At 34.9% G+C, this 21,187-nt stretch overlaps 1 protein-coding gene across 1 annotated transcript in view; it reads left to right on the forward strand.

Annotated features, from left to right (window-relative positions):
- Nucleotides 1-21,187, forward strand: part of LOC113515232 (bicaudal D-related protein homolog) — a 151,249-nt gene that overhangs the window by 123,304 nt on the left and 6,758 nt on the right. The window contains exons 6-8 of the mRNA XM_052896133.1: nucleotides 9,963-10,183; nucleotides 19,628-19,780; nucleotides 20,999-21,103. Coding sequence (XP_052752093.1) covers nucleotides 9,963-10,183; nucleotides 19,628-19,780; nucleotides 20,999-21,103 — 479 coding nt within the window. The remainder of the gene's footprint in view (nucleotides 1-9,962; nucleotides 10,184-19,627; nucleotides 19,781-20,998; nucleotides 21,104-21,187) is intronic.

The following is a 21,187-nucleotide window of genomic DNA, read 5'->3' on the forward strand; positions in this document are numbered from 1 at the left end:
GTCAAATACATTATTTAGTGGAAAACAAAATTGCTAAGTGTATGAGAAAGTCGCAAACTGAATGGCGGATTTTCTTTTATTGGATGAAGAAAGAAACTTTAGACTAGTGATCTAAAATGAAACGATGATGATGAAGACTGCTGATTTGATAAATAAAGAAGGAGTAGTGTATCAACTTATATTAAATGTAAACGATAGCCAGTTACTAATATAAGATAGAACGATGATAATAAAAACTGTTGAATTGAAAACGAAATAAAAGCACAAATAGTCACTAGGCTTCCAAGTTTTGATTGAATAATTGCCTGATGATGCCTCATTTACAGGTAAACTACTAAATAACTTATTAGACTAAATAATGATTGGAGATTAATGACTAATAGGGAAAGTCATACTCGTAGACCCTCTACTAATTGTGATCAGCCCTTTGCGTCAAATGTCTGTAGTAGCACACATAGTAATGGCAGCGGAATTAAACAAATATTTTAAATTAAAGAGCGTTTATTCACTAATAAATTGAGAGGATCAGTTAATAAAAATGAAAAAGTTTTATAGTAAGCATTATTCGTTTTAATTTTATAATATCTGATTGTATACACGAGACATCTACTACGTTTTAGTAGTTTATAATTAATTGTCCGTCGAACCCTTTGATCTAAGCGAGCGGTCTAGTTTATAAATAGATTAAAGAATATCATTATTTACTCTGAATCTTATACTAATGACGATATCGTAAATAATTTTAAATTTTGCCTTAAAAAGAAGTTAGTAGAAAGAGTGACTTAATTGTGAATATTGTGAAAATTCTTTAAAATAGTTTTTAAAACAAACATCAAAAAAAAAGCAATCGAATTGAGATTCTTTTGGTTATTAGAATTAAAAATTGTGGTTATATAGTGCAGTATTGTATGGCTGTATTTCGGTTTGAAGGTTGAGGTATAGCAGTGAATTTAATAGGTGTGGAGGCAAAAAGTTAAAAGTTAACATTAAGCCATGGAATGGATACGTGCTAACAAGTCCACCGAGCTGTTCTGTTTTCTCAAACTCTTTCGGAAACCTTGCTCCAAATATCGCTGTTTGTGATAAAGGCTCGCCAGCTCGGTGACGTGTGAGGGCACAAAAAATCGAAAGCTATTAATTTCCGACCTCCATACGTCGCGAGCGAATTCGTTGTAACCCAAATAACAAGTTTCGATGTTTATCACGCGAGAACATCGATCCATTGAACGCCATTAAACGAAGCTAGATCTTTATATGTATGGTGGTGCTGTGGTGCTGATAATGTAATCTCTAACCTACATCTTTTCGTAATTCTATTTTATCTAGTTTATTTTCTATGATTTCATATAATAAATCTAAAATTGATAAACAGCCTAAACGGGTGGATTTAGTACGAAGTATTGCAATGATTTTTTTTATGTATGATTCTCAAATTTTTTTATACCACTGAGGTGGCAAACAAGCATACGGCCCACCTGATGGTAAGTGGTTACCGTAGCCTATGAACACCTGCAATACCAGAGGTATTAAAAATAAGGTAAACAGATAAGATTTTTATCGATGATTTCATCAGTCATATAAAGTCTTTTTTTTTTATTTGTTAAAACCAACAATAGGATTTATTTTCTCATATTAATTTTATTACAATAAAAATTGCTAATTACTTTTGCATATCAAAATCCTAACATTGCATACATGCAATATTATAAAATTTATAGAAACGTATTTTTTACCTGAACAATAATTAGTAAATAATCTACAAATAATTTTAGTAATTATACCTTTTTTAGATTATAAATAAAACAAATCTCACTAAGGCTTCTTTTAGCCAAGTCTTGAAATCTTATTAGGCGAAATTTCTAGCCAATCCTATAACCAAATTAGTAATGCTACGTTTCACCACTTCCTCGTTCAAATACCAACCAACCAGTAGATGGAGTTCGCGTGATCATTATGTAGGGCGGACACGATGTTACAAACGTGATCCAACAATACGTTAATAAGTATTATAAGTAAAGACAATAAAGAGGAACACGTTTCACCAATTTGAACTTTATTACAATGGACGAGAGTTTTCGATCGTGCGTCCACTGTGCAACCTTTATTTTCGAATTGTATTATTGAATGGGATCATTGTTTAAAGGCCAATGTTAACAATCAAGGTTTGATCATCTCTTTAAGTGATCCAAAAAAAAAATATTCTCATATTTAACTGTAGTTTTTTGTTCTGAATAAACTTTTATATCTCAGTCTTTATGATTATTGTAAAAATCGCAAGTTCGACCTCTTCATTAAGTACAACTCTCATCTGTAGGTTAGATTACCTATATAATAGCTTGGTCCTCTTGACTTGGTTCGAAGACGGGCTATGAGAATTTTGGACGATCCCAAGCTCACAGGTGGTTTCCAGTTCTTAATCTAAGGCGAGACTTTATCTCCCTTTGTGTGTTTTACCTCTTGTATAACGGATTGTGTTCTGAGAAATTGTCACAGCTACCTTTTATTTTCGCACTGCTCGTCATCGATTGGGAATTGATCCTCACACACTAGAACCTAAATGATCGCGTACAGTGCGGTTTCAAAAGAGTTTTTCCCCGTGAACGCTCAAGCTGTGAAATGAGTTCCCTGCCGAAGATTTCCTAAGAGACTACAGTATGAGATTCTTCAAAAAGAGCATATTAAAGTTTCTTCATGGTTGGCATAGCGCACATGACACCTCTGATGTTACAAACCTCCATAAGCCCCAGTGACCATTTACCATCTATCTATATGCTTATTTGCTGTCTTCAGGATATAAAAAAATCCACGGTGTTCATGTAAATTGACGACGGTCACCACTGTTCGTGCCCACACCAGAATTGCCTGATGCCCACCCCAGAATACAAGCCGAAGTTTTAACTTCGCTTAGCGCATGCAGCGCGTCATGTATGAAAGTATATATTGCATTTAAGGGATCAGGCCCCAATATATCAATGTCTGTCAAGTGACCTGTGACACTGTGAACTTCTTTGTCCTATTATTCTTTTTTTTTTCTACACACGATAAGGTTTATTTTTGATAATTCATTCCTAATTCCTTAAATTCTAAATAATTTTTTTTTTTTTAATTTAACATGTCTACGAAACATTTCGACGTTCGTTCCTGTGTTTTTTTCTTGAGGTGAGGTGAGGTGCTATATGTACTTGTTATCAATACTAAATGCGAAATGAAACCTTGTTTATAATATCAGTTTTATAATTCCATTCTTTAATTCAATATTTGCTACTGACAAAGTATGTTTGAAATCAAAACATAATGTATGGTATTGTACTTACTGGATATTGGCCATAAACTTTATAAACTTACCGTTACTCCATTTCAAAGTAATTGATTTAAAATTACTCCCACAAAAACCGATTGTTTAAATTATAATTTGAAACCTTTTTTTTTACTGTTATAAAAATGCATATGTACGTATTGCTTACAAATTAATATATGTATATTAATAAAAGTAGGGGCCATTATAAACAATTTAAAAACGAAAATTATTTTATTCTCATATTCAGATATAAATCAAAGGGAAGTAAGGCCGAAGTTATCAATTGAATTAAAAATCTCGTTTATTTTGAAATCAGTTGAAAATACATCATACGCAATACCCTAAAATTAGGTCAATGGTATAAATTTAAAAAAAAATCGATATGCAGGAAACCAGCTAGGGCCAAACTGAAAGTCGCGGTCCGCGGTACAGCCTGGTACCGGCATTTACGAACTACCCACAATTGGTTGTTTATAAACAATGAATATTCTTATCATTGTGACCTAACCTTATGACCTCCGCACACCAAATTGTTTTCAAATCTATTAAGTAGTTTTTGCGTGAAAGAGTAACAAATATCTATCCATACATTCTTACAAAGTTTCGTACATGTGGTAGTATTCATGGACCCACGAACCTCATCTTAGACCACATCATCACTTTCCATCAGGTGATGTTGTGATCAATCGCGGGACCCTTCAATAGTAAAAAAAATAGCAGGATATACGTTGCAACTGCGGTCACCTTTACGTTGATCGCATTATATGAAAATCAGAGTTTCCGAAACCATCCGCTAGAGGCGTTGCTGAGTTCACTCTAATAATAATCGCGTAAAATTTTTTACTTTAACCACCATCGAGCTGCAACCCGATCTTGTTTGTATCAGTTCCTTATTGAGCCATAATGTACCGTGGACAATACATTACACCATGCCTGCGTAGGAAAGCGCTGTGGAAATCTAGACAGTGAAAGCTATCGTCTCACGCGTTATTCGATTCGATTTAAAGTGCAATTTGTAACACAGCGTGTTAACATTACGGCTGTTTTCTCTTATGTACCTATTCGTATTGATAAACAATTAGGAGTAATGAACGAATGAGACAAACACACGTTATGGCCAGCGAAAAAAAATTATTTCCTTCGTGACAAAATACACCGCTGAGTAACTATATGTTGCAGTCAAATCTCTTAACCAGTCAAAAGTACTATTGTCTAGCAAAATCAGTCAAAAGTACTTTAGACCGTATGCTTTAGTCAATAAGACTTTTGAATAACAGTTAAAAGTACCTAAACTAACCGCAAATTTGCAATTAAAAGTTCTAATAACCAATAATTTCCAGTCAAAACCACTTTTGACCAAACTGTTCAGTTAAAAGTACTTTTGACTGATTTTACTAGTCAATAGTACTTTTGACTGGTTAAGAGTTTTGACTGCAACATAAATAAATAATAAGAAATGCCGTTGACAAATTACACAGCGCCATCTATTCTCGAACTAAGTAAAACTTATTTTAAATATGTATATCAGTTATTCAGTACTAGACACAAAGTTATTTTTTATAAATACTTACATAATAATACAAAGAACATACCCTGTATACGCAAATGATGTTTGATGGTGGACACACGCAGTTTTGATGACTTGCTAAATGAAACTGAATAATTAGTGAATTACGTCTTTATCATCATCTTCCTACCCTTATCCCAATCATTTGGGGTCGGCGTAATATGATTTTATCCATATTACAAAAAGATTTGGTTTTTAGTTTAACGACCGGCCACCTGCCTGACGTCAACCCTCTTTGGGAATGCATTTGTTGGTGGTTTCTGCCACCTATGGTATGGAGGAAAGGATTGAGGAAAAGAGGAAGGGAACGTTGGAAAAGCGTAAAGGAAATTGGTCTTTATTTATAATTTACTGAATATCTACACTAATATTATAAAGAGGAAAGATTTGTATTTTTGTGTGTATGTATGTTTGTAATGAATAAACTCAAAAACTGCATTGCCGATTTAATAAATTCCTTCATCATTAGAAAGCTACATTCACCCTGAGTAACATTGGATATATTTATTGTTAGATAGATTAGGGATCCTTACCAAAACTTTAGTAAAGTTATTCAAGGCGTAAAAACAATGCTATAAAATATCTTTCGTCGCGTGCGCTGGGGAAACTATTGGTGATTGAACAAAAGTATGTTTTACAATATTGAAGAAAACATCAATAACTATAAAAAACTTTGCGATACAATATGTCCAACTATTACCGTTATGTGACCATAACCAATTTTTAAAATGTTGCAAAAATGTCCACCCGTGCGAAGCCGGGACTATAAGAAACTGAGATCCTGTCCATTAGAAATAAATTATGATTAATTGAACTTAATATAAAAATGAGATTTAGACATGTTGGAGCATATAACATTGCGTAAACACACCCAGACCAATACAAGACCTACCTACACTTGAAAACCATTACCTCCTTTCTTTCATCAGTTAGGTAAACGCGAATTGTTTGTTTGACAAATAAGAAAAAATACCCGCATTTGATCGTGTAAAAATCGTTCAGTCCATTAGTACTCGTAATTGCGTAGTTCTGTGGAACAAAAATACACCGTAAGATAAACCAATTAGTTCCATTTTCAGTGTATGTATTTATGTCCCAACATGTTCTGGTATGTTCACACCATCAAAGGCTCGAATAGACCAAATTAAGAATGTTATTGTTTTGAAACATATGAATGTTTCTTCAAACGTTGTTCAAAGCGGCCGAATTGCTCAATTGATTAGAAGACATAATACTCTATCCTATATATAGAACTGTATCTAAATTAGTCTATTAATTTTGTCACATTTTTAATACCAGTAAATAATTATATATATTCTTTTTTACATTTGAACAAAACATACACCGATTAGTTTAACAACTTGTTAGCAAGGGTGGGCTTATCTACGAAAGAGATCTCTTCCAACCAACCCAATGAAGTTAGAGAGAAAATAATTAGTAAATAAATTCAAAAAGAAGTAGATTCTCAATTCGGTTTTTTATTTGTTTATATTTGTTACATGAGTTAACTCCGTCAGTTGTAAACCGATTTGGAAAACTCTTTTTATCTGAAAAGATATACGTACAAATTATTCCATAGAAATTTTATCAAAATCGATTCAGTAATTTCATTTTGAAATTAAAAAAAAACTGGTTTTGTCATAATTGAGCTTGTTTCTGAGACACAATCTTTAATTATGTTTTATTTTGTAAAGTAAAGGAATAAACGAATGAGATTATTCTTCCTTCCTGTCGCCTATTTATGACTCTTAAAAGTTGCAGATGTTATATATAACTAGTAATTAAAAAAAAATTATAATAAAACTCAGATATTATACCTAATTGTGATTTAAAAAAAATATTCTAAAAAGAAAGAATTTTGGTCTATATAAGTAAGTATATCTTTTCAAATGGAAAAAAAAGAATTTTCCAAATCAGTTCACAATTGATGAAAAATTTGAGGTAACAAACATAAAAGAAAAAAGAATACAACCAAATTGAAAATTTCCTTCTTTTCGAAGTCGGTTGAAACCTGTAGTTTTAATCCTTAAAAAATAACGACCCAACAAAAATTTAGGTATTCATAGGAAAACTAGGGCTACACTAGAGCAAATAGATACAGTTTAGCACTAACAGGTTTTCACAAGTAGCAACCATATATGTTTGTGTTTGAAAAAGGATTATCAAAACGACAACGTAACTCCGTAACGAAAATCTACAAACGAATCGAGAATCGTCTACTTTTTAAACATAATATAAATTTACAGCAAATAGTTTTGTTTAACAGCAATTTTATTAGATGCAAAAGCACCGATGCGAAGACAAATGTAACCCAATCCTGCTGCACAAGGGCGCGCGCGGTGAGGCACGGTGTTGCGTAAGAAACCGCGCGTTGCATACAATCATACGCTGATCACTGCACTGATGTAACAATGTCATATTATACTGCGGCCAACGTGCGTCATGATCCCTTGTAACGCTTTGCTAAAAATTTACTACTTACATGGTTAGGGTTGCCATCCATCCGGAATACCCCGGATTTGTTAGGACAAACTAGGGTTTGAAGAGCGTCCGGGGCCCGTTCGGCAGGGGTTTTTGAAAAGTGTCCCCGGACACTTTTGTTGTCAGGGGAAATCCTATTTTTTTTATAGGTAGGCGATCAATTGAAATAAATCTTAGTTATAAATACGTCCACAATAATTTTGTTTTTATATAACAATGTTTTTATTTTTGTTACAAAAAATATTTTTTCAGAAGCGTCTGGGGAAAAAAAACCATATTTCGCCCAAATGTCCGGGATTTTTGCCGTATGTATTCGGTGTCGGCAATTTTTTTTATGCGTGAAAATGGCATGGTTACCCCGCCTGCGCTATCGGTATACACTAGCGGACTACCAGTGAGCGGTGATAGGTGAGGATGAAAAGGCAGGTTAGTTAGCCCATTGTGACGAAATCAATGATAAATTGATCACGATAGTTTCCAGGGGGAACCGCGTGGAGGTCGACCTGATAGGGTATATTAATAGCAATGGGGACTAAACTCCCCATTACTGACAATCCCTTCCCCCTAAAAGGTGTCGGCAATTTAGGTGATGACAGCCCTATACATGTCATAAATCCGCCTACCCGACTCGGAGCCACAGTTTCCCCATATTTCAAAATTGTGTTCCATAAAATCCGAGTTCAGATGTTACAAAACTGGTTATTCTAATTTCAAAACTAAACTACTGAACCGATTTTGATAAAATTTCTATAGGACCAATCTCTAAGTATATCCATTCAGATAAAAAAAAATCCAAATCGGTTTACAACTCACACAGTTATGAAGTAATAAACGTAAAAAAATTACAACTTAGTTGAGAATCTACTTCTTTTTGAAGTCGGTTAAATTAATTCAAAATGATTAACATCCGATATATTACTTAGTCGTTTTTTACATAATACAAGTATGTTAAAATAATTATCATCAGTACCTAAATTTGGACAGCACTCATGCACTTTAGCTACCAACTAACTGCAGGCTGTCTCACTATTATTTTATTAGCTGGAAGAGATCTCCTTCAAAGATAAGCCGACCCTTGCGTACAGTATTTATAACTGTATTATCTATATAATTTACAAGTATAATAAAGAATATATTTATTATCCTTTAACTGTCCACTGCTAAACATAAGCCTTCCCCATAAAGGAAGTTTTGCCAGTAGTTGTCACGCTTAGCAGACGGGTTGGCAACCGCAGTTACCATAGACTTTTACAGATGTTTAAGAGGGACGTTGCTGCTCATTCCTCCATCATAAGCTCCCTTAGTCGCCTCTTATGTCACGAACAATAATTCTTAATAATAATTATATATATATATATATATATATATATATATATATATATATATATATATATATATATATATATATATATATATATATATATATATATATATATATATATATATATATATATATATATATATATATATACTAGCTGACTCGGCAAACGTTGTTTTACCATATACATTATCTCTAGAACTATACATGAAAATTTATCGTACTACGATTATTATATTCGATCGCCTATTGCGGCATATAAAAATCGCGATTAAAAATAGGTAAAAAAATGAAAATTTGAAGTTGTATGTATTTTTCAACCTACCTGATACGCACACAAAATTTCATAAAAATCGGTAAAGCCATTTCGGAGGAGTTTGGTAACAAACACCGAGACACGAGAATTTTATATATTAGAGAATATATAATAAATAAATGTCAAATTCAATATCCAAAGACTACTTTCGCTTCCACTTTTATCAATCCATTCATACACGCTCGCCGTTTACAAGTACTTTTAATTTGGCCCTTCTTCAGCACGTCGCCTATTTGGTCGACACTAATTTCATCTATATATATATATTATACAAATTTCAAATGTAATTATCAAGCCGTTTCATACACACTAAAATTGGTTTGCGTTTACGATCCATTGTTCATTTTTATCACTGCAGATATTATGGGAGTGTTGATTACGTGTTGGCATTATAATAACCAGATAATACGTGGGAACCGGGTTTTAATGATTTTTAAGTCTGTTTCTGGCGAAGAAAACGTATTTAATGATAGTTGGGATAGAGAAAGAGATGTGGCAATTCGATTCTGCATAATGAAATTGTACACATTTTATCAAAACAAAGTACATATACGTGGGACACTCAGAAAGTTTAGTGACACTAGAAAAAAAACGTTCTATACGTAAATATATTTTTATTACATCTTTTCAAAGTACTCTCCACCACCCTCTATACAAAGTTTCATGCGTCTGAACCAGTTTTCGAAACACTTTTTCCAGTCCGCCGCGGACACCTCATTTACAGCCTGCTCGAACGCTGAGAGCGCATCATCTGGCAGTAAAAAAAGTATCAATAAAAAAGTTAAATTTAGAACGTACCTATTTTTATTTATAAGTAACCATATTTTTTAATAAATTATAACTGGCAAGTCTCACATACATAAAAACTTTTTCTCACAATACTTGACCTGGTAACATTTAAACAAATAAACTCATTTTCATTTTTATATTAAAGGACTCCAATAACTCCAAAACTTGCTGAAAAGAAACTATTTCGTTCTAGGACTGCACTCCGACCTCTCCCTCACGTCCCTGGACGGTGAAGAGGGTGAGACACTCCGCCGAGGCGCACTCGCCGCCGCCTGCGCGGACGCAGTCGCCGCCTATGCCACGCTAGAGGGCTCACGCGTCAGAGATTCGATAGCGGCGCACGCGCGCCGTGCGTTGGAAAGAGAGAGGCAGATAGATGAGAAGAACGAGATCATTGCCGATCTCTCCTCTAAGGTGAGTTGTTGAATCAATACTGATAGTAATCAAATTTTAATATGATTTAATCAAAGAGCATAAGTCGAAAATTTCGAGTTTCTCATATTAAAGTAACAACTGAATATTTATTATACACCTTTAGCTATTCGCAATTAGTACCTTATATAAATAACTATCTTTTGCCCGCGGCTTCGTACGTGTGGCTTTTGGATGTATTACCTGAATTGATTTTCAAAATCCTTTCTTATTATTATTATTCACTTATACCTACACTATATAAAGAAACCGGTTTCCAAAATTTCAAGATTTTAAATTTAGCACTTTCGGCTGCTTGTCTGTCAATCAGCGTTCTCTTTTGTATTATAATATATATATATATTTAGAATTTTATAAATATTTATGCGTGCGTGTGCGTATGTGCGTGCTTGCGTGCGTGCGTGCGTGCGTGCGTGCAGGCCTGCGTGTGTGTGTGTGTGTGTATGTGTGTGTGTGATTTGAATTTATCATAGTTGAATTGAATAATAAGCGTGATTGACCCACACTGCGATATCAAATCTGTTAAGTAATAATTAAACGGAATTCAGAAATATTTTATTACTTACTAAACTTAAAACCAATTTACTACTTACTTTACACTTTACATAAACATTACGCAAAATTACCACAAATAGTGGTTTACGTATGCACCGTTCAATATATTTAAATCAATTGCTCTACACTCACATACAAAATCACTCTGTGCTAGGGTTGTCACATGATAGAAAATTCAAAAAAATCCAAAATTCCGCATTTAGTGGAGGTTTCAGAGAAGCTTACTCTCCCGCAAACAGGTTGTAGAATGTACTTCCTGCTGAGGTTTTCCTTACAGCATTCTATACCGGGACCACACGACGAACGACTAAAGACGATAGAAACCATTTTTCATCAAATCAGCTATCAGAATGTTTGCCATGCAGTTACATAATTAAATATAAACATACTATTAAATACTAAAAGTATAAGGACTGCGCCCTTATATTTAAAATATTGCACTTAAATTATTGTCATGTGACTCCGGCATAGAATGGGCCACCCCTTCCTTTCCCGTGACTATCGTTTAAGGCGACTAAAGGAACTTAATGATCGAGATACAGACAGCAGCGTCTCTCTTGAAACTCTGCCAAAGCTTAACTGCATTTGCCAACCCGCCCGCCAAGCGTGGCAACTGGCGAAACCCTCCTTATTGAGGAATCCTATATTCAGCAGTGGACAGTTAACGGCTCGTATGATGTCTATGATTACAATTATCTCCAAAAAATTACAAACTCCTATCTGACAACCCTAATCCTCATATGCAATATAAAGATCAATTTACCACTTTGCGTCATCAGCCGGGTGTTTTATAAACAGCTATATTTGTATCCGTAAAATTGGAATCGATTTATCAATCGATTCGGGTCGGTGTAACGCCATAAACGGTATTTCAATTAAGTTTATAGCGCGATAACCGTGAATCGATTGAATACATCGATAGTGCCGCTGTGATATCGATCCATCGGGACACGATTCTTTAATATTATTACAGTTTTAGAATTCCGTACTTCGTACTAGATTACATGATATATATATATATATATATATATATATATATATATATATATATATATATATTTATATATATATATATATATTTATAACATACTTAATAACCCCAATTCTCCTTCGTACCTCCGCTCTCGATTTAAATTATTACTACCACCAATCCGTCCTAAACGCTCCTGTCAAGTTCAGTCCAGGATTCTCGACCTACCTTTGTGTAGAACACATTTTATGGGCAACTCTTTCTCGTATCGAGCTGCCCAATTATGGAACAAACTCCCTTCCCACATACAAGAGAGCCCTTCAATTACCTCTTTCAAGAAAAGGTTGAAGTTACATTTTCTTTCCTTTGAGTCATAATTTATTTATTTTTATAATTGAACTGTCAAACTTTGAAATCATTGAACTAAATTTCTATTCTAGGTAGTATATTCATTTATTTTAACATCCACTGTATAAGTAATAGATATTATATTTATTTATAGTATATGTATTTATGTAATATTTTATTATGTATCTTAATATTTTATTTAATATATTTGTTTATGTATCTAAATATTAATAGTTGTAGCACTTCAGCTGCCCGCTAGCAACATGTTTTCTAACTGCATTGGGTTGACTGGAAGAGATCTCTGTCAGAGATAAGTCCACCCTTGCTCACAATATTTATAAATGCATTAACATTGTAATTTACAAGTGCAATAAAAATATATATATATATATATATATATATATATATATATATATATATATATATATATATATATATATATATATATATATATATATATATATATATATATATAAACATTGTTTCTAACTTCAAAAACGGAAAAATATCTGATGTACCATTAGAGGAGGCACCATAAGGATGGATGGTGGAAGTGGATTTATTTATTCAACACAATAACCTGTTCCACATTTGCCATCAAAATGGCCATATACGCCCACCCATCCACCTACTCAGCCCATAAAGCTAAACCACTCGGCTATCCTTGCACGATCATGGGCAAACACGATTCCTTATAAGTCGATAACTTCATAAAATTATATTGTATATGATACTAATGATCCAGCCCGACTTTACACGAGTAAATAGGATTTTTATAAAATAATATACAGCCTATATTACTCGCTGTTAATGTAGCTTTCTATATGTAAAAGAATTTTTAAAAATAGTTAAGTTGTTTTTGTGTTTATGCATTACAAACAAACAATCAACTTTTTCCCTTTTATAATATCAGTACAGAAGTATAGGTGTAGGTATAAAAATGATTTTTTGTATGCAACTTAGAATAGCAAACAAGCTGACGGCCCACCTGATGGAAAATGGTAACTGTCGCATATAGACATGAGCAGTACCATGGACATAACAGAGTATACATTGTTCGCCCATGATGCTCCTCATGCGTTGCCATTCCTGAGCACTCAGTTGTTATTTCTCTGTACTCATAAATTCATTGCCATATCCCACCCTTCAAACCGAAACACAACCATGCAAACATATGTTCTGAATATGTATTGAATAATAACAGTAATAATTAAATGCACATGGTCACCCATAACACCTGCAATGTCGTTGGTGTTGTGGGTGATCATGGGCGGCGGTAGTCACTTACCATCAGGTGAGCCGCATGCTCGTTTGCCCCCTGTGTTGTAAAAAAAAAATAGTTATTAATGACATTATTAACTCGTAACATAAACTGACTCGAAAAAAGGCGGGAAAGTTTAGATTTTAAGTTTATAGATAGATCAAGAAACCCTTTCTCCGAACGTGGCTCAGGATCGTTCTTTATGGCGATCTATGGGGGGGGGGGGGGCAATGGTCAGTAGTGGACGGATAATGGCTGAGATGATGATGAATCGTGGCAGAACTACATATTCAAAACTATTCGACAAATTAGATGGAGTGCCGACAAATGCATTGCAAGGAGTCTGTGGATATAGGTGGCTAGGGATCATTCTTTATGCCGGTCTATGGGGAGGCCTATGGTCAGCAGTGGACGGATAATGGCTGAGATGATGATGATGATGATGAAATGCCCTAGTACTAGAGGGAGACTTTGTACAAAAGTCGATTGCTTGGGTACCTCTGTCCCATTCGTGTTTCAACCGTGAAGCAGTTGTGTTTGCACGGTTGTATTTCGGTTTGAAAAGTGAGATGTGGCGTGAATTTATTGGGTACGGAGGAATAACACCTGAGTCCTCAGGAATGGTAACGCATGGGGGGTGTCATGGGCAAAACAGTGTACTCTGTTATGTCCATGGTATTGCTCATCTCTATAGGCGACGGTTACCACTTTCCATCAGGTGGACCGTCAGCTTGTTTACCATTCTGAGTTGTATAAAAAAAATAGTAAAATAATAATCTTACTCTCTTTTTTGAGTTTTGTATTTTAAAAAGAAAAAGTGAACCCATATAGGTTTACTCGCGTGTCTGTCTGTCCGTTCTCTTTTACAACCATATTGCTCCGAAACTACTGGATCGATTTAGTTTTTATTTATTTATTTAAACGTTAACACACAGTAAAATTCTATGTACATTTGGCGGACTTAACACCGGACGGTGTTCTCTACCAGTCAACCATTGGGCAACCCGAGAAATACGTAGGCGATGCATTATTGAATAGAGGAAAGGAGAAATAAAGCAAGTTTTTTCTATAGTATCGCCGTAGCAAAATACGTAGACATAAATAGGTACTGTATTTTTTTATCTGTCGGTCTAATCTCGCCTGCAGTCTGCCGCAAAGCATGGCGTGACCCCTGTATTACCACGGTCACCAGTAAGCCGCGTCACGTCGGGTGAACGACCTCGCTTGGATACATGAGCACTTAGGAATAAATTGTTATATAACAAACTGTACTTAGATATACTTATATATTTCAGGTGGTCAAGCACCTGAAATGATGGGGGAGATATTTTTAGGATCAGTTACTAACAGCTCTTTGCTAGCAATTGAATTTCTAATGAATTCATCATGACCGAATAGGTCACCTCTTCCTTTTCTTTTTTTTATACAACTTAAAATGGCAAACAAGCTAACGGCCCACCTGATGGAAAGTGGTAACTGTCGCCTGTAGACATGAACAGTACCATGGACATAACAGAGTATACTGTTTCGCCCATGATACCACCCATGCGTTGCCATTCCTGAGTACTCAGATGTTATTCCTCTGTACCCTGTAAATTCACGCCACATCCCACCCTTCAAACCGAAACACAGCCATGCAAACACAACTGCTTAATGGTAGAAACACGAATGGGACAGAGGTGCACAAAGAAACTACTTTTGTACAAAGTCTCCCTCTAGTAAAGTAGGCTATATCTTCGACTTACAGAGAAGGACATCTTAAAATACAATTAAATACAATACAATTAATATAAGCTTGATAAACTAGTTAAAAGACTGACTGATAATATTGCTTCTGTAATGTAAATGGGAATATCTTTTGAAGAAGCTATGATAGCAGTTCATCATCTTCATCGTCACCTTTGATCTCTATCGTTATTTTTTAGTTAGTTGGTATTATAGTATATAATCTATAAATATGTATATACATTTATATTGGATGTATGTTTTTATGATATATATTTGTATATGTAAGTTATATATATGTAATGTATCAATGTATGTATATTTATATAATCATAGTGTGCAGTAGTTCTCCATTGTATGTGTTATGATTTATAAGTCAATATGGCTACATACGTGTAATCGTTTATCTACAATAATTTTCAAATTTTTTACCGCATAATTACTTTTTATGTTTTGCCCCAGGTTGACTAGGATAGAACGCTATATGGTATTAAGTCCGCCTTTTGTACCAGACATTTTTTTTGTAATGTGGTCAATAAAGAATAAATATATAATTAAATATATATAAGTCCAGATAGCACTGAGATGCGGGTTCAAATCCCATCGGATCGGGTTGTCACAGGGTATTTTTTTTAAACTTTAATAATAGTTTGTGACGTGACAATGTTTATTTATAAAATAAACCGACAACAGCCAAAGTAACCGACGTGAAAGTTAACCTTGCTGACCGCTACACCTTTTGTTATGTCTCCAAGGCCAACTAACTGGCGGATTATAGTTTAATGTAGCTACGTAAGCCTCTAATCTTGGTGTAATGTCAAGTTATAATAACGCGGGCTTAAATTATATTACGCAATCACGTGGTTGACATTAAGGCATTAAGCGTTTCCCGTGAAGCTCGCGCGACAAATTATCTTTCCCGTGGGAATTTTAATAGGTGCCACATAATCACACCTAGTTCTCGAGCTAGGATATCCTGTGTTATGAGGAACCAAGCAACCGATGTCTGGATCATAACCCGGACAATAGGTAGAAATATTATTAATATATTCCTATTTATTACTAAGTAATTGGAAATTTTCGATATATTGGCGTAATACGAAATGTTTAAATCAATTGAAATATAAATATGGTATTTTAATAACAGTTCTGTATAAATTTATCTACACTTATAATAAATCTGTAGAGAGGTCAATTCTGTACATGAAATATATTTCCAAAATAACTATCAGGGGGTGATTAGTGATTGATACTGATGACAAAAATGCAATGAGTCAAATTTTTGTCTGTCTGTCTATATGTTCGTTATAGAAACAAAAACTACTCGATGGATTTTAACGAAACTTGGTACAATTATTCTTCATACTCCTGGGCAGGTTATAGTATACTTTTCATCACGCTACGATCAATAGGAGCAGAGCAGTGAAGGGAAATGTTGGGAAAACGGGAGAAGTTACTCCATTTTTAAGCTTCTGTCGCGTGTGCAGCCTTAATGGCCACTTTTTAAAATGTAAAAATGTCCACCCGTGCGAAGCCGGGACAGGCCGCTACTAATTAATAAATTACCAAGTGTCTTATCATAAATATATGTTTTAATTAACTTATTAAAAAACTAATAATATTGAGTATCTACTTATAAATATAAATACGAGAAATAATAAAATATATTAAAGAATCTTAATTTTCGCTCGTCGCAACATATGCGTGGACTGAATAACGGTCGGAGATTCATGACTAATATGAAAGATTGTAGAACTTCTACTAATAATATTATTGGTAGTCAAATATTGGCGTCTGCACGCATACTAATGGTAGCAGAATAATTCTAATTAAATAACCAGAATAGTTCGACTTCTGGTGCTGACTCTACCATGACATTGTTTTTTTTTTATTCAACTTAGAATAGCAAACAAGCTGACGGCCCACCTGACGGAAAGTGGTAACCGTCGCCTATAGACATGAGCCGTACTATGGACTTAACAGAGTATACTATTTCGCCCATGATACCCCCCATGCGTTGCCATTCCTGAGGACTCAGGTGTTATTCCTCTGTACCCAGTAAATTCACGCCATATCCCACCCTTCAAACCGAAACACGGCCATGCAATTACAACTGCTTCACGGTTGAAACACGAATGGGACAGAGGTACCCAAGCAATCGACTTTACAAAGTCTTGTGTAGTGAGCAACAAAATTGCATTATAATTTCGTTGCTCACTGCACTTAGTGCGGATACTGCGGCCGAATAAAGCCTTATCTAGTTTTACAGTTGTTTTTTCATTCATATGGAGTATAATTATTTTGTAAACCAAGTTCTCACGTTAGCAAGCACTGGTTTTGTTTCGTTCTACCCTCAATGAGTTCAGAGCACGCAACGCTCTACTTTCCTTTTATTTTCCATTTGTTATTTATGGATGCTGAAGTTTTGTTTAAAGATCAAAAGGTATTAGGCATGTTTTTTTATTGTCAACTAGTTTTTTGCCTGCCACTTCGTACGCCTGAAGTAGGAAAGCCAAGGAAGTATACCGCTTCTAATTGATGTATTAAAATGATACATATACTAGATTTTATGGAGGACCTTTGTGTAATAGTTTTTGCGTAATGCCGGAACAAACATATAGACAAACGAAAAGACAAAATTCTAAAAATTATTGCTTTGGCATCTTTTCATCTTACTAACATGCCTTACATTAATTTTCCTTATATATATTCCATGTACAGACATCGTCTGGCTACTATTTTATTATATAAATGGAATGGTAACCCCTGCGCTGTCGGTATACGCTGGTGGGGCACCAGTGACAGGTGAAGATGAAGTCAGGTCAGGTCAGTTAGCACATTACGACAAATTTCATAACAATTAACCACAACTGTGATAATTTCGCAATGAGAAGGAATCACGTGGAATACCTGATTATGTACTATTATAAAAGACCTACGTGTGGTTACTTAACAGAGTAAAATTTTCAAATTTAATGCACTGTTTGTATACTTTTTTTTTTTATTCAAATTGCCGCCTGAATACGAGTTTTTTTTTTTTTATTATAATACAGACTGTACTTTTTTGTTTGAAACTTCGCGGTCTTAAATGTTAGTTTTTTTTTTTTTTATAATGTGGGCCTAAGCAACTAAGATATACAGCTTTATTTAATTGTCCATGTTTTGGTACATAGGTTAATGCGTTAAAATTAAATCTTTTATACAATTATGGAAACAATGCATTAGTTTATTTCCAGTAATCAACGGAAGTATTATAAGTGTGATAAACCGTGAGATTATAAGAGAAATCGTTCACATCTTTTTTGTATTAAAGTAAAAGATGTTTTTTTTTATATAGTTTATTTGTATTATAATTATAAATATTTAGATTAAAAATATGTATATAGTCTGTACAGATGTATCGTCAGAAACAACTCAAATATTTTTATTCTTCTGTGAGTTAATTTAAAAAAATTAGAAGGTAAAATGGGGAAGGGAAATATCGAGAAATAAATAACATGGGACAGTTAAAGGAAACATTAGGTGTCATGTCGTATAAGGAGGTCAAAGATATGGCCTGGAATATAGCTGGTTGGAAGAGATTGCATGAATTAGTCGCACTGATAAAAGGAAACTCTTAAATAAGAGGAAGAAGGTAATTTATACAATGAAGTATAAAAAACAAAAATATTGATTTACGCGATTCATGAATAGAATTTGAATTGGATTGATACCAACATATTCCAGTTACTCGATTTCGTCCGGGATAAAAATTACCCTTTGTTCTTATCCATCCCAAATACGCTGTCAGGTCGACCTCCGCACGGTTTTCCCTTGAAACCATCATTTATTACATACATACATACATACATATCTGTCACGCCTGTCTCCCATTAGGGTAGGCAGAAACAATGGAACGCCAAATGCTTCGATTCAAACAAACCTCTTTCGCTTCTTCCACATTCATCAATCTTTTCATACACGCTCGCCGGTTACGGGTACTTTTAATTTGGCCCTTCTTCAGCACGTCGCCTATTCATCATTTATTAATTCTTGTCAAATTCCTTACGATGGGTGATCATGGGCGGCGGTAGTCACTTACCATCAGGTAAGCCGCATGCTCGTTTGCTCCCTGCGTTGTAAAAAAAAAGGCTGGCCTAACTTCGTCCTCACCTAGTGAGGTGCTCCGCCAGGGTATATCGAAAGTGGCAAGTGGGGTTGCCATTCTATTATTCTTTTAATGGATGACAATGGAATGATAACCTCGTCTGCGCGAACGGTATACGTTGACAGAGCACCAATGAGAGATGATAGGTGAGAATGAAAAGGCAGGTCAGTTAACTCATCGTGATGAATACACCTAGAATTCAGCATGAAAGTTTCCAGGGAGACCGCGTGGAGGTCGATCTGATAGGGTATATTGCTAGCAATGGGACTGGTAGTCGGCATCATTAATAATCCCTTTCTCTTACCATTCCATTATTACCCATTACAAAAACTCACTTTCATATTTATAATAATAAAAGAACAGAGGGAGCCACCCTCGCACGAGTAGCAGCAATATTAACAAACTCTTTTCTCTTCACAGCTGTCGGTAGCCGAAGTGGAACTTCGCGCGGCTGCTGAAGAACGGGACAAACTGCTCAACGACGCGAACTACAACAGCCTCCAGAACGACGAGGCGGTGACGCGGGCCAGGCAGGAGCGCGACGAGGCCATCGAGAGGAAGAAGACTGCTGAGGTACGTGACTTTTTTTTTACAACACAGGGGGCAAACGAGCATGTAATTTATACAACAAAAAATTATTTACTTTACACATTAATAACTATAAAGGTAAATATACAAATACATACAAACAATACAATTTAAGAAATAATCATGTCTAACCGTAGTAGAACTAACTATAGAGAAGAAGAGGGGAGCAGACATGGTTTTTTTTTATCGGTGAAAATGGTATGGTAACCCCACCTGTGCTAACGGGATACGCTGGCGGAGCACCAGTGAAGGGTGATAGATGAGAATGAAAACAGGCCAGTTAGCCCATCATGATGAATTCATCAGGCATTAACCATGATAGTTTACAGGGGGAACCGCGAGGAGGTCGACCTGGTTAGGTATATTGCTAGCAATGGGATTCTCAATCTCCATTACTAACAATCCCTTTCCCCCCGGGGCAGACATGCTTAGTAATGAGTAGGTTCGTCCCCATTACCAGCAATGTTAGATCGCTCTCCACGCAGTCCGCTCCGGAAACCAACGTGCTCAGTTCCTAATGAATTCATCGTGGTGGGTGACTGACCTGCATTTTCTTGTCCTATCATCCTTCACTGGCACCTCGCCAGCGTATAGATACAGTCAGCGCAGGCGAGGCTACCATTCCATTTGTGTAATTAAAAAAATAATGCAGGAGACAGAATGTAATTAAGAAGAAACAAGTCGACACAGGTACAAGTTGATGTATTTTAAAAGTCCTGTTTTTATTTAAAACCAATTCAGATTGTCATGAAAGTCAACTCTGTCATTTAATTTTTCTTTAGCAAACTCTATCGACTAGTCTCTCTCGTAAAACTTGATATTTTAGCTCCTAAAATATACTTCCAGTCAATAAAACGTTTTCTAGACACACTTTTATCTATTTATTGTTTTTATTGTATATCCTTTTTCTATTCCATATCCCATATCTAGAACTAACAAAATTTTTCATCGTGCCTCCTACCAAATTGTTTATAATTACTCCTCTCCATCCAAAGGTTGGCTGGAAGAGATCGCTCTTAGCGATAAGGTCGCCCATTGTTTTCTCATTGTGATTATTTCTTGTAATTATTTATATTTATAATAAGTTTACTATTGTAATCTTTTGGAGGAATCAATAAAGAGTATCTATCTATCTATTCTTGAACAACTTTAATGTTTCCATAGGTAATAATTTTCGTTAATGATTCACATTGACATTTCCAGGTGGCCTTGGCTAAAACCAGAGTGGAACTGATGCAGGCCAACAGCCAGTTATACGAAGCTGTCAGGCAGAAGGTGGATCTTGGACAGCAGCTCGAACAGTGGCAGGTCTGTATTGTTTAAATAAAAACAATTTTTTTTTTAAATATAATATTATTTTTTTTTCCTTTCATGCGTGCTCCATTTGATCGT

This window comes from Galleria mellonella, unplaced genomic scaffold (assembly GCF_026898425.1).
Source record: "Galleria mellonella isolate WM207_F2 unplaced genomic scaffold, CSIRO_AGI_GalMel_v1 utg312, whole genome shotgun sequence".
In the NCBI taxonomy this organism is placed as follows: Eukaryota; Metazoa; Arthropoda; class Insecta; order Lepidoptera; family Pyralidae; genus Galleria; species Galleria mellonella.